This window comes from Chrysoperla carnea, chromosome 2, assembly GCF_905475395.1.
Source record: "Chrysoperla carnea chromosome 2, inChrCarn1.1, whole genome shotgun sequence".
Taxonomy (NCBI): domain Eukaryota; kingdom Metazoa; phylum Arthropoda; class Insecta; order Neuroptera; family Chrysopidae; genus Chrysoperla; species Chrysoperla carnea.
In genome coordinates, this window is record NC_058338.1 from 80,540,276 (window position 1) to 80,553,849 (window position 13,574).

The following is a 13,574-nucleotide window of genomic DNA, read 5'->3' on the forward strand; positions in this document are numbered from 1 at the left end:
GATTATTACTTTGACTACAAAACGATCTGAAACTAGAATTAGAATTTTGAAACAAAATTCGAAAAATGAATTCTTGAATACATTTATTTATTTATTTATAATTTCTTACGCATTTCTTGAAGTCGGTTATAGTTTTATTTGTTCATATGAATTTCCATGGAAATTAGGTCATAAAATTAAATGCACAAAATTTTTTAGATTCAAAATTTCAAATGTTGGGGGTCTTTTATGATATTTAATATTTTTTAAAAATACATAAATTATGGGTAGCAGAACAAAAGGTTTGAAAAATATTAAATCAAAAGATTTAACTTCCAGTAGGTCGAAAGATTTGACCAATAACAAACAAAAAGATTTGAGTGATGTTTATAACGATATTGGACTTACTGTAGAGCAGAAAAAGCAACTTCACTTTATGGTAAGTCATATGAGAAAATACATTAAAATTTAAAACTCCAAAGACATGGAATATTTTGGTAACTTATTTCGAAAAGCAAATAAAATTGAGAAGGTTTAATCAAGATCGAGCCTTACAATACTTCGTTGTATACAAAGTAGTGTTTTTGATAGTCGAAGACATCTCTTCCAGGAGGCGCACAAAATTTTAAGTTTTTCTTTAAGCTAAAAATTGATATGTATTTATTGAGAACAATTTTCATTCAAATAAGAAGGTTCATGAAAAAGGCATTTAAATTCGATTATCATCAAGTCCTAGGAAAGTTTTTAGGCACGAAATCGACAACAGCCTCTCAAATTTCTATCCTTTACTAAATGAGTTCCCAAATTCCTTGTGATCCAAAACCACTTACGATAATCTGTAGAATATATACGTCATTTTTTAGAAAAATATCTGGATGACCGAGCTTTGCTCGGTTATTCGCCAATAGATGTCAGCAAGAGTCATATTTTTCACTTTAGACTACTCAAACGCCTCCTTTTTGTTATGTTATAATTTGCATTGTATTTCATTAACTACGTTATACACCAATAGATGTCTGATGAATTTTTTTCACTTTAGACTACTCAAACGCCTCCTTTTTGTTATGTTATAATTTGCATTGTATTTCATTAACTACGTTATACACCAATAGATGTCTGATGAATTTTTCATGAAAAGACGGATAAAAGGACATTTCTGATAAATGAAACCTAGCTAGATCGACTTATCGCCCCAAAAAACCCCTACATACTCATTCTCATGAAAATCGTTGGAGCCATTTCCAAGATCGTTGATATATATATATATATATATATATATATATATATATATATATATATATATATATATATATATATATATACAAGAATTGCTCGTTTAAATATATAAGATAATTCAGAAATAATGAAACCTTCCAAGCCAATTATTTTTTTGAGAATCGGTGAAAAGTTGGCATTAGGTTTTTAGAAAAAGCTTTCCAAATCCAATAAGTTTTAATCCATATAATTGTTTCAGGTACTTCGTGTTCAAGACTTAGTTGATGTGAAAGCTTTATCAAATATTTCTTACAACGAAATTGAAGATTTAAAATGTTGCAACGATCCTATGTGCGTTTGTGGAAGTAGTATGAAGCCACTTAGGCAACGTTTAGCCGAAGAAGTGAGTAAGAACTTTATGCATACTTAATTGCACAAAAAATGCACTTTTTACATATAATATTATATGTAATCTGATACATTTTTTGTGCAATTGAGTATACATAGTAGCGAGCCAATAAATCTTATTAGGGCATGATTATGTAAACCATGCAAACGAGTTTTGACGATTTTCGTAACAAAACGAATCTTTTTACAATATTTACATCTAACGTTAATTATTTGTTTGCCAAAAATGAAATTTCTTAAACTTAGGAAAATTGGAATACTTAATTTATATTTTATTCTGAAAAATTATGACTTCATAAATCGTCCGCGGCAAAATGGATATCGTAATCTTGACGTTGCCTGGTTCTGCTTTTAAATAGATTTAAAATTAAGCACTCCTTTGGGTACTATTTGAAGAATTTTAATGAGTTGAAGGTCCGAAAGCTGCTTATCTTCAATTAATATCAGGAAGTTTCCGCCGAGTATAAATAATTCTATACGATCCATTCACAAATTTGTTCCAAATCAAAATTGCTATAAATCAATTTTGTTATAGGCATTGAGAAATTATCCAACCAATGTAATTGATGAAATAAAAAATAAAACACATGCCGTAATACATTACTCAGAGAAACTAGAAAAGTTGAAAGAAGAGGTTGGAGCCGAATATATCCTATATGAAAATAGAAGAGAAGAACATGATTTACGAGAATTACTACATGAGTATAAAACAAGAATTAAGGATATTGTGTTTGAGTTAAATTTAACAAACAAAGAAGATGGTCTACAAGGTCTTTAGAATGTTAAGCCAAATCTAAACTTCAGGTTGATAAAACGTTGTTTAAAGTATATGCACAGTTAATTTTCTTGTTCAATAAAAGAATTCCTATATTAGTACATCCCATTCTATTATATACAAGGTAGAAGTACAGAGCAGAAAAGTGTGCGATTTTATACGCTGATAAAATTGTGTAAATTATAGTTTTAACAACTTAAATTGTTGTGAATCATTTAAGAAAATTAGCTAAATATAAAATAAGTAAGTTAAAAAATGGGCTACTGTAAGATTAACCGTTAGCATTCTTGCAGACCGCAATGTTATTCGAAAAGTTGTTATTGCTTAAACTGTTCGGGGTTGATTATACTGGTAAGATTCCACTTTATTATCCCAATACTCTTGTCATAAACTCATAAGAAAGAATCGATAAATCGAATCAAATTTATAGCTGATTTAATTAACTTTAATCAGTTAAAAAAACAACAATTTATTAAAATTTTTTTTAACGCTTTTTTATGTATCATAAGATAAAAAACTAGAAAAAATTGCCCACTTATTTTATAGAATTTTCAAATTCGCAACACACTTTTTCTGCCACATTTTGAACATACACAAGTGCAATTTAAAAAATTTAAATACCACCGACAATTTTTCTAGTACGGAGCCCTAAACTTGCACTTGAAACATATTAGAACACTCTCCTTTAAATTACCTTTTTCTTTAAAGACTATTCCAAACTGAATAGATTTTGAAGATCATCGTAAATTTTTTAGTTTTTTCGGGTACGAAACTCTAAGCTCGCTCTTGAAACATAGCTAACAGCACTCTCCATTAAATAACCTTTCATAACAAATAAAAGAAATCAAAATTGGTTCATCGGTTTCGGCGCTACGATGCCACAGACAGGCAGATCCACACACATAGCGGTCAAAGTTATAGCACCCTTTTTTTTAGCTCGGGTGTTAAAAGCGAACTAATTCGTCGATTTAAGCAAATCATTTTGTGATAATAATTTATCACCGGTTAGACTGCAGATAATTCTTTCAACAATTTTTAAAAAAATGCACTATGTCTAACTATAATTTTTGGTTAAAAAAACCATTTCTAACCATTCGTTTGCGAAAGAAAGTCGTTATATTAAAATACGTGAGTTAATTTTACTTTGGGTACCTACAGAGATATATATACAATAAAGTAATGCATTTGGTAAATCGAAAAAACCAGTTACATACTATTTGTAGGCCATACACGAAGACACATTTTGTGTATGAGATTTTAATGCAACAACATATAGTTATACACGTTTTTATAAAATCTTTGCACACCAAATGTTTGTTGACACTACGTGTTAATTACATCAATTTTTTCTTTACTTTTTGGTGTACCGTTAAAGGGTCGAAAGTAATTTAAAAAGGGATAAAATCTTACTAAAATATTAACAATTTTTGAATTTTTCATTTCAGAATTTTTTATTTTAACCGTATTTTGATTTTAGTAAAAAATAAGTGGAAACAAACAATTGACTGAGTTAATTGTTGAAATACCATGTATAGACAGTGTTGATTACGTAATCGTTTGTTTTTTTACTTGTAAGTAAAGAAAATTAATCATTGTTAGATAGCCACATAACCGATAATCCCACATAAAACATACTATATAATTTGCCCTTTCACGGGTACACAGTGATATTTACGAAAAATGTTTCAAACGAAGGTTATTTATTTTTTTATGAGGAGCATTTTTTTCATTTAAGCTTTTGTTCTATCTCTAACGGCTTACAAAATAGGTCCTATGGGCCAAACCCTATTGACCTATGTTGCTCATATACGAAATCGGGCTCAATTTGTATGTCCTGAGCACGCTATAAAAATTTCAGCTTGATATTTTTTTCGTTTTTGAGTAGTCTTGTTGACAGATAGGTGGACAGAGAGAAAGACGGACAGAAAACCGAAAAAGGAATAATTAGGTAATTTTATAAACACCTATACCAAATTTTGTTGGTAGCATCAATATTTTTAAACGTTGCACACTAAACTTAGTATACCTTGATATATTTCATATATACATGGTATAAAAAGAGAATGTATTAGAAATTGGTTTGTTAAGTAATCGAAGTAATATAAAAATACACCAAATTTTGGCCGTTGCCTGTAAGATTATTATTAAAGGAACACTTTATATCGAAACATTTGATTTAATGGGCACAAATAAAATTTTTTTGGAATTGAGACACTTGGCTTTAGGAGGTGTTCAGAATATTAATTCATAGAAGGTGTCCTAAAAGTAACGAATAGCAGCGAAAATGGAAGCAGGAAATAAAATTATAAGGCGAAGCCTTACAATTTGGTGTTATTCGAGTGCGAGATTAGGATTCCATACCCGAAAAATTTGTCGGGGTTTTGTTTTAATTTTGTAAATTTCAGTTGTAATCATTTAAATCTCTTGATTTTAAACACCAGAATACATGATGAAACATGTTAAAAAATTTGTCAAATAATTATACTTTTGCATTTTCTGACATTTAAAAATGTATTTTCTTGTGGAAAAGGTTTACAAATATTTAAAACAACAAAAACTTGCAACTGCGCATTTCATCTGGAATCCATAGTTTGTTCCTTAATTTGAAAACTATTATCTGGTAATATTTCTGAGATTTATAAACTGCAGTTGTCAGGAACAAAACCTGAAAAAATAGCGTTAAGAAAAGTACTTTTAACATGAACTCATCTACTTTCATCAACGAAACCATCGACTAGAGATATAATGATACTTGAATTTCTTTAATGAAGGAATACAAAATTTTAGTTAGATTTTGACTTGAATTTTTTTAGAGTTTTTTTTTTTAGTTGTCAAAGTGTAGATAATAGATAAAGTGGTTATTTAATATGTGATCTTTGATTAAGTGAATTACATGAACTTGTCTTTTTCGTTCACAACGACATTGTAGACTAAATATAATGACGTTACGATTCTTTAAGTTTCAGTATGAGCAAAAGTATAATGCCACAAGCCCAACATTTTGTTGGCCACTTTATGAAGTGCAAAAATAAAATAGCATTTATATATAGTTTCCTTTTTGAACAAACAAAGTTAAAAGAATAATACGTGCTGTGAAAAATAATGATATCTAGCCAGTTGTCCTCCAAGGTTTCGGTATGCTATGTGCTGTTCATCCAGTAATACACACATAAAAATATATAAAAAGTTTTTGAAAAAAAACACACAAAATGTGTAAATTTATTTAAAATGAAATGAAAAAGAAGAGAAATAAAATTTAAGTTATTTTAACTTTACCTGTAAAGGGGTTTGCCAGCATTTTCACGAAACCATAATACCATATATACACGATCTTCTCGGGTATCCGGTGATATTTCACAGGGTAATGTGGCTGTATGTCCTAATACTGCATCCACATCCATCGTACCCACTGAAACAAAATGATTATGACGTTAAAGAGAATTGTTTACATTTTTTTTTTTTAATTTTAAATTTGAGGGAATTAGTGTCTTTTTTTTTAAGTAAAACAAGCTGCTTATGTGTATCAAATCCTTATGTAGTCCACGCGTTCAACTTCCCAACATCACTAGAGAAACTATTTTTGACCATGTTTAAGATGGTTGCTTCTTCGGGGAAAAGTTTTTGCTGTACGAGTCGTTCTGCATAAGTTTTTGGTAAATTGCCTTTTTCTGCCAAATGACTATACTCGTTTAAGAACGCTTGTTTATTAGGAATTCTCCTATCAGAAAACCGCTGTTGATATTCCCGTACTGACGCTTTTGCATTTCCGTCACAATATCCGTGAATAAAGTGGATATCGGCATATGTAAACATGCCCATTAAATTTGTAAACATACCCATTAAATGAATCTTAAATTACAACTGCAAAAATAAAAATCACAAACAAGGCTGTCCTGGGGAGGGGTACACAAAGACCATAGGGTCCTTTCTGATATCGAAAGAGAGTTGGCCCATCCCCGGTCACTACTCCGTGAACCATTTGGAGCTGTTAAGGAACAGCAGGAGTGCTTTGACGTCAACGGATCTCAGGCCGGAGAGATCGTCAAAGAAAGGCTGGCTCAAGTGATTACACCTCCTCGTGGCAAAAGCTGAGCTGTGATAGAGAAGATAAGACATCGTTTTTTCCTCCTCCTCACTGTGACTGCTCCTGCGGAATCAAATGCCATCATAAGAACACAACATGCTATTAAACTATGTCCATCAAGTTATGGGACACTCTGTATATAATAATATGATACACATGTGATTAATCACAAAGTAATGTTTTTGATAATAAAAGTGTTAACGAAAACAGATGATGTAGATGAATATTGTATTTAAGTAAGATTATCATAGGTAGGTAGATAAGTTTATGGCTTATATAACTATAGCTACACCTTCTACCTACAATATTGTGTTAAGGTATGTTGTACCTACCATTATATAGGTATAAAAGGTATAAGTAGGCATGTGTGTAGAAAGTGTTACATTGAAGCCTGTCCTGATGTCTATTTACTATACACATAAAATGAAATTGTAATTAAACAAAACAGTTGTATTATCTACTGGCTTGCGTAACATATAGTCCCAGCAAACTAGTAATTTTTATCAGTTGATTTTCTTTAAACTTTAGAACTTGCACTTTCTTAAGTTATGGTATTTTTTAGAACAGTAAACTCATAGCACCTAGCAAATTATGTATATATTTATATTACATTTAACATATTTGTGTAAAAAAATTGTCTATATTTTAAAACTTTTTGAATGAGACGAAACAAATTCCTAATTTGCTTGGACTAATACTTATTTATCTATAGGTTGATTTGATTCTAGGTAGAAAAGCCTTTGAATACTGAGTATATAGAGTGGTAGAACTATAATGATTCAAGTAACATTTTATATTTATAAAAATAAATATTAACCGTTGTTGCAATAAATAAAAATTTTAAAATAAATATTCACTTTTGTAATAATGCCTGACATTTCATGTAGTAAAATAAAAATCCTCGAATTGATTGTTTTATTAAATTCGATGACTCAACGGTAGTTTACATTCAATGGCTATATGTGAACGCGGATAAGATTAAATTTTTTTTCAGTTTGTTGAAGCTTCGCAAACGCCTTTAAGATGTCATTGGTAATCCTTATCTTTGGTTCAAACACGGGAAACCAACTAGGTGTTTTAAAAACTTTTATTCAAACACATTATATTACGATTTTAGGGGTAACTGCATCAATACCCTTCCCACCCTAGATATACGGTGTGAGAGACAAATTTTGATTATAAAATATTTTTATTTCAGGTTTCATAAAAGCGTATAAACCTAGTGCTCTTGTGTAGAAGATGACATGAATGATTCTTTATATAAACTTTCTTCCTTCAAAAATCGAGTCGTAAATTTAAACTATTGCATCGCATCAAAGATGTAAAGTACGATTTAATAGGTTCCTATATGCCTACCATTTATACTAGAAGAGCCTTAAGGATAAGAGTGACGATATCTTACACAGCTGAACCGACCAATATTTTGTAACAAAACAATAACATTGCTATGTGTGTGTGTGTGTGTGTGTGTGTGTGTGTGTGTATGTGTGTGTATGTGCGTTTTGAATACATAAACACACCCACTCAGATACATATAAGAGTAAAACTTAACTAACATTAATGTAGGTAAATTTATATTCAACGTATACAAACAACACATAATTAATTTGTAATGTATTTGTAGTTAAAAGTAGGTACTAAATAAAATGTGTTTTATCTTTTATGTAATATGTACATAAATATACAGGGCGTTATGTTATTGACTGCATATCCTTGGCCTACAGAAAAAAGCTCATAAAGACAAAGGAAAAAGTTATTTACCATTTTTGGATTTGAGGCCTACTTTGCGAGATAATTAACAAAATAAATTAATATAATATTAATAAAAAGTAAATAACATCAACTAAGAAATAATAACAATAATAAGAGAAGGGAAAGAAGTAGGATGTACTACATTGTACATAGATGCAACCATTCAAACTTCTACATCATATCAATATGCATACAACTGATGATGAGTCAATCAACAAATTCAGACATGCTAATTTTTTTACTGTTTTTATTTTATATATGTAAATAGATTATGGGACAACCTCCTACCATGCTTAAATATTTTATTGAACTGTGATTCGATATAGTTATTTACTTTTTATTTATATTATATTAATTCATTTTGTTAATTATCTCGCAAAGCAGGCCTCTGATCAAAAATTGATAAATTACTTTTTCCTTCGTCTTTTTTAGCTTATTCTGTGGGCCAACGATCTGCAGTCAAAAACAGAATGCTCTGTATACACATAGGATGTTGCAGAAACAAACAATAAAGCCTCCTTTACAATATTGAGAAGTAACACGAAATCCTGCCAAGCACGACGCGTGCATTTGATACTTGTAGTGTCTCGTCTGTACTCACTCTTTCTTGCCCGACTACTTTTAAACCCGAGTCCAGGGCAAAACCAGGGGCCCAGATGAATACAGGCGTGCCTTACTTCTATATTATCGTGATTGCTTTTATAGTTCCGTAGCTATTGTGGCTTATATAAAGAACTGTTATTGATTACGGTTAATTTTTTAGTAAACTTTTTTTTTTAAATAAAGATAGTAATAGAGGATAACCCTGATGTCGAATTAGCCTTATTACCCGTAAAAATGTAAAACAAGATACCATGACAAAATTTGAAAGTGAAATTAAAATTGATATAAAAACGAAGAAGTTATAATATTGCATTCAAAGGTTGCCCATCTTCTTTTAGCAAAACAAAAGTTTTATATGTTATCTTTATGGTAATCAACACATAAGACGTCACTATTGGGTATCTTCCCCTTTGTTTAATTAGGAATTTTAAACGTAAATATTTTGCATGCTAGAAAAGATTTTAAAAAATCATCCTCACCAAATGACAAAATGTCACATTTATAATTTATCAGGATTGCCATATTCTGCAGAAAGAGCTGGCCAGAAATCGATTTCTTAATCGGTCTGTATTTAGAACTTATATATATTTATGTATATGTTGTATTTAATGTTAGTTAATGTATTATAAGCTTTTAATTTAAATTCATTGTAGACAATGGCATTTTATAATAATAATTGAATATATGTAGCTTTGAGTTTATGTATATTGCTTTAAATAAATTTTTTAAATTTTCTATTATTAAAAAAAATTAACTCAACCATTTGTTAAATTTAAAAATTTAACAAAAAAAAAATGCCGACATACGCCTATAACAGACGCCACCCACATTATTATTTATTTAACAACATCCATGTTTCACAATTACATTTATGATGTGGGTGAAATCGGCTTCGTTCTTATCCAAGGGACCAAGCCGTTGACACTATCGGAAAGTACATAACAAACCTGCAATTAAAAATAAAAAGTTAAAAACCGATGATTTTCCTTCTGAACTATTGTACGAACTGTTGAAATTTATCAGAAAAATTCGTTTTTCTCAAAATTGAGATTATGCATCGGGCTAAAATTTACCACACTTTTTTTAGGATCAATACAAGTCCTTCATTTTTCGAAAAGTTATCAGATACAAGTGACAACATGTGGTTAATGCGATTTTCTTGAGATTTTAAAAATATTTTGCTATGTTCAGGGTTCGATAGCAGGGAAAGTCGATGCAAAAATTCATAACAAACAATTTTTTTTTATTCGCCTCAATTCGATCAATAGAAGCAGATATATCCAAGAAAACAACGTAGAGATAGAATGTCACAAAACCGCGTGCAAATCGTTCCGGAATCAGAAAACTCGTTTTTCTGTTATTTGCAGCCAAAGAAACCTATTAAAAAATTAGCCTTCTCCCAAAATTTTCCAAATTGATTATCAAAATCCAGTAGATTAATCTCACTATTTGGAATAAGGTAACCAGGTGCTTAAATTTACCTAAAACAAATAATTCTGTAATTAGTAATGTTTATATTTTCTATTCTGTTCTATTATATTCAATTGCTAACTCTATGGTTGAATGTATCCATTGTATACAGTGAGTCTCACAAATTACCTATGCAATCTTGAATCATTGGCTTGGAATGAACTTGACTATCACTTGGATTGTATATGACACAATCTCGGTTTCAACTGCTTCACAGTCGATATATAATTCCACTGAATGATCGAATTAAACCGGATATTTACAAATAATATTATTTTTATTTTTTGAAAGTTATGCATAAAAGTTACTGCAGAAATTCCTGATTCCTGATATAAATGTGACATCTTATGGGAATGAATGAATGTATGAAACTAATTATAACTGCTAACCCATAGGTATATATTTTAAACATACAGGACATGTCACATTTGAGAGTTTCAATAATTCGTCTCTTTTTTTTGCTTTAAATTCTGAACAATTTTCTTAAAATCCCGATAATACTGGCTATGCTATGTATTTTATATGTTTCCCTGTAAATGTTTGTTTGTTTGTTTGTAATGCTTTTCTGCAAAAACTATCGAATGGATTTGAATTAAACTGTAGAACATTAAAACTTACATCAGAATAACACATGAGCTATAACTTATAAAGATACATTTAAAAAAAAATTAAAATTTAATTTAATCTGACATTTTACTGCTCCGTCCTTGATTATCATTTTAAAACATTAACTTTTTTTCTGTAAAAATTTAACATAATAAATGAATCTAAATAAATTCATCACCATCTTTTCTGATTTACTCAATACTTACTATTTTACAAATTGAAAACTGTGCGTATATTTTATCTGTGTAAAACAATCCCTTCGAGTGTTATGGAAGGTGGATTAGTGAGATCAAGAGAGCTGGAGACTATAAAGTCGTGGTTGTTACTTTTAAGCCCAGTGAAGCGACCGGGTATCAAGCTAATATAATAATAAATATGTATTATAAATTTTTTTTTTAAATTTATAATATAGGTTTATACTCATTCAGTAATAACGTGCATATGCTTTTCATAATACCAAATAAAGCAAATAGCATCAAGGGATTTATATGTTTGATCGTAATAAAAAAAAGGCTCAACAATCCGTTTTATGTAACGACCGAACACTCAATAAAAAAGAAAAACTGGAAGTATTATTATTATTCCTAAAATTACACTTTAGCATTATTATTATTATATATATATAAACTTTGGTTGGGTTTATTTTTTTCTTTTCATTTTCATTTTAATCAGATAAGTGTTGAATATGTACGGATAAAAATTTTCAAATACAATATTTGAACATAAAAATGACTATTATAAGTTGAAAACAGAATTTTTTTTCGCATAAGGTATATCATTATGTTTGTGTTTTTTTATAATCTGTAAGTCTAATAAAAAAATTCGATTAATATGTGCGAGAATATGGACTAAAAATCACAGTACCTTCACTTTTGTAATAGGGTATTCTACTGTTTGAAAAAGTACTTCAAAATGTTGATTTGCGTAAAGTCACAAAAAATTATATTCCGGCAAAATTAACACGCTTTCTTGTAGTAAAATTAAATTAAATTTAAACTTTTTATCCTGTCAAAAACGCTGTCATCCATTTTGGTGACGTAATATTGGTATTATCAACAGTCATTACTTCAAATTATTACCAAGCAGTAATTCTCCCCATAGTTGAACTTGTACCATAATCCACTTCTATGTTGATTCTTGGCTTCTTTTTCTGCGTTTCTAATATTTTTGTCATTCAAAAAATGTGCTATTTGTTTCAAAAATTCATCACAATCATTGCAAACTTCAGACTAAATTTTATATACCTCGATATATTTATTTCATATATAAAGGATATAAAAAAGTACTGTTGGAAGAGGTTGAAATTAAAATTTGATCCTACCACGTGGTGCTAAGTTCAGATAGTACTCGATCGATAAATGATACCTTAAAATAGCCACAGTTTTTCAGAGTTTTTATATTCGGAGTATTAGTTTCAGTTTGAAACAATGAGAGATTGGAATTAAAATTACATAACGTCATGGTTTTTAAATATTTCACAAACTTTCAAAATTACTAGAAAAATTTTCAAATGTGTGTAGTGTTTCAAGTGTCTTACTCCTTATAAATACACAATTGGTTTGTTTGTGAAAAATGAACGAATTAAGGTCAATCAATAACTTGAAGTGAGTATTAAGGTTAACATAATAATATATAATTGCTATTACGTTTATTGAAATTGCTTTTCATTATTTATTATAAGATTGTTTGAAATATCAAATTAAAAACCATGAAAATAATATCTGATTCTTTTTGACTCAATTAAAAAACCGTAAATTTTTTGTTTGTTTTTGGACTTTCACGAAAATGTTGAAAATGTTTTGCTAGATTTATGTACATTTTCCTAAAGTTTGTCCCTCTGGAATCTATAAAAAGCTAGCATTATGTTTAATATCAGGGGTGAATTTAATTGACTGGTACAGGCACTAGTCATGAGACTAATCATGTATGAGTGACACCTATCAAATTATTTTCTATTTTTTGGTACAATAAAAGCTTGTGCTTTAAAAAGTATTTTTTATTTAAATTTGTTTATTATTGATAGTATAAGACCCATTGTATATCTTATATAAAAACAAGTGAAAACAAACAATTGAATGAGTTAACTGTTGAAATACCATGTAACGACAGTATTGATCACGCAATCGCTTGTTTTTTTACGTCATATAAGTAACGAAAGATAAACAAACATACATACACACACGATTAACTGATATTCCCATGTAATACAAACTGTATAATTTGCGCCTAATTTGCTCTCTCATGGGTAAACAGTAATGTTTGCGAAATGTTTCTAACAAAAGTTGTTTATTTTTTTATAAGGGACATTTTTTATACTTAAACTTTTGTTCTATCTCTAACAGTTTACAAAATGTGTCCCACGGACCAAAGATCCAATATGTTGCTCATTTACGAACTTGACCTCACTTTTTATGTCCTTAGCACGCTATAAAAATTTCAACTTGATACCTTTTTTTATTTTTGAGCTATCGTGTTGACAGACAAACGGGCAGACGGACAGACGGGCAGACAACGTAAAATGGGCTAATTAGATGATTTTATGAATACCTATATCAAAATTTTGTTTGTGGTGTCAATATTTTTAAGCGTTACTTGGGACAAAACTTAGTATACCTTGTGTATTTCATATACACGGTATATAAATTTCGTTTCCGTATGTTTATGGCCATAAAACTTGAAAAG

General features: G+C 29.5%; 1 protein-coding gene across 1 annotated transcript; it reads left to right on the plus strand.

The window, feature by feature from the left end:
* The first annotated feature begins 262 nt into the window (after nt 1–262).
* LOC123292977 lies at nt 263–2,389 on the plus strand. Its single transcript, XM_044873692.1, has 3 exons — nt 263–418; nt 1,454–1,597; nt 2,138–2,389. Exons 1-3 carry the CDS (start codon nt 263–265, stop codon nt 2,378–2,380), a joined length of 543 nt encoding a protein of 180 aa, XP_044729627.1. The 3' UTR covers nt 2,381–2,389.
* The last annotated feature ends 11,185 nt before the right edge of the window (nt 2,390–13,574 follow it).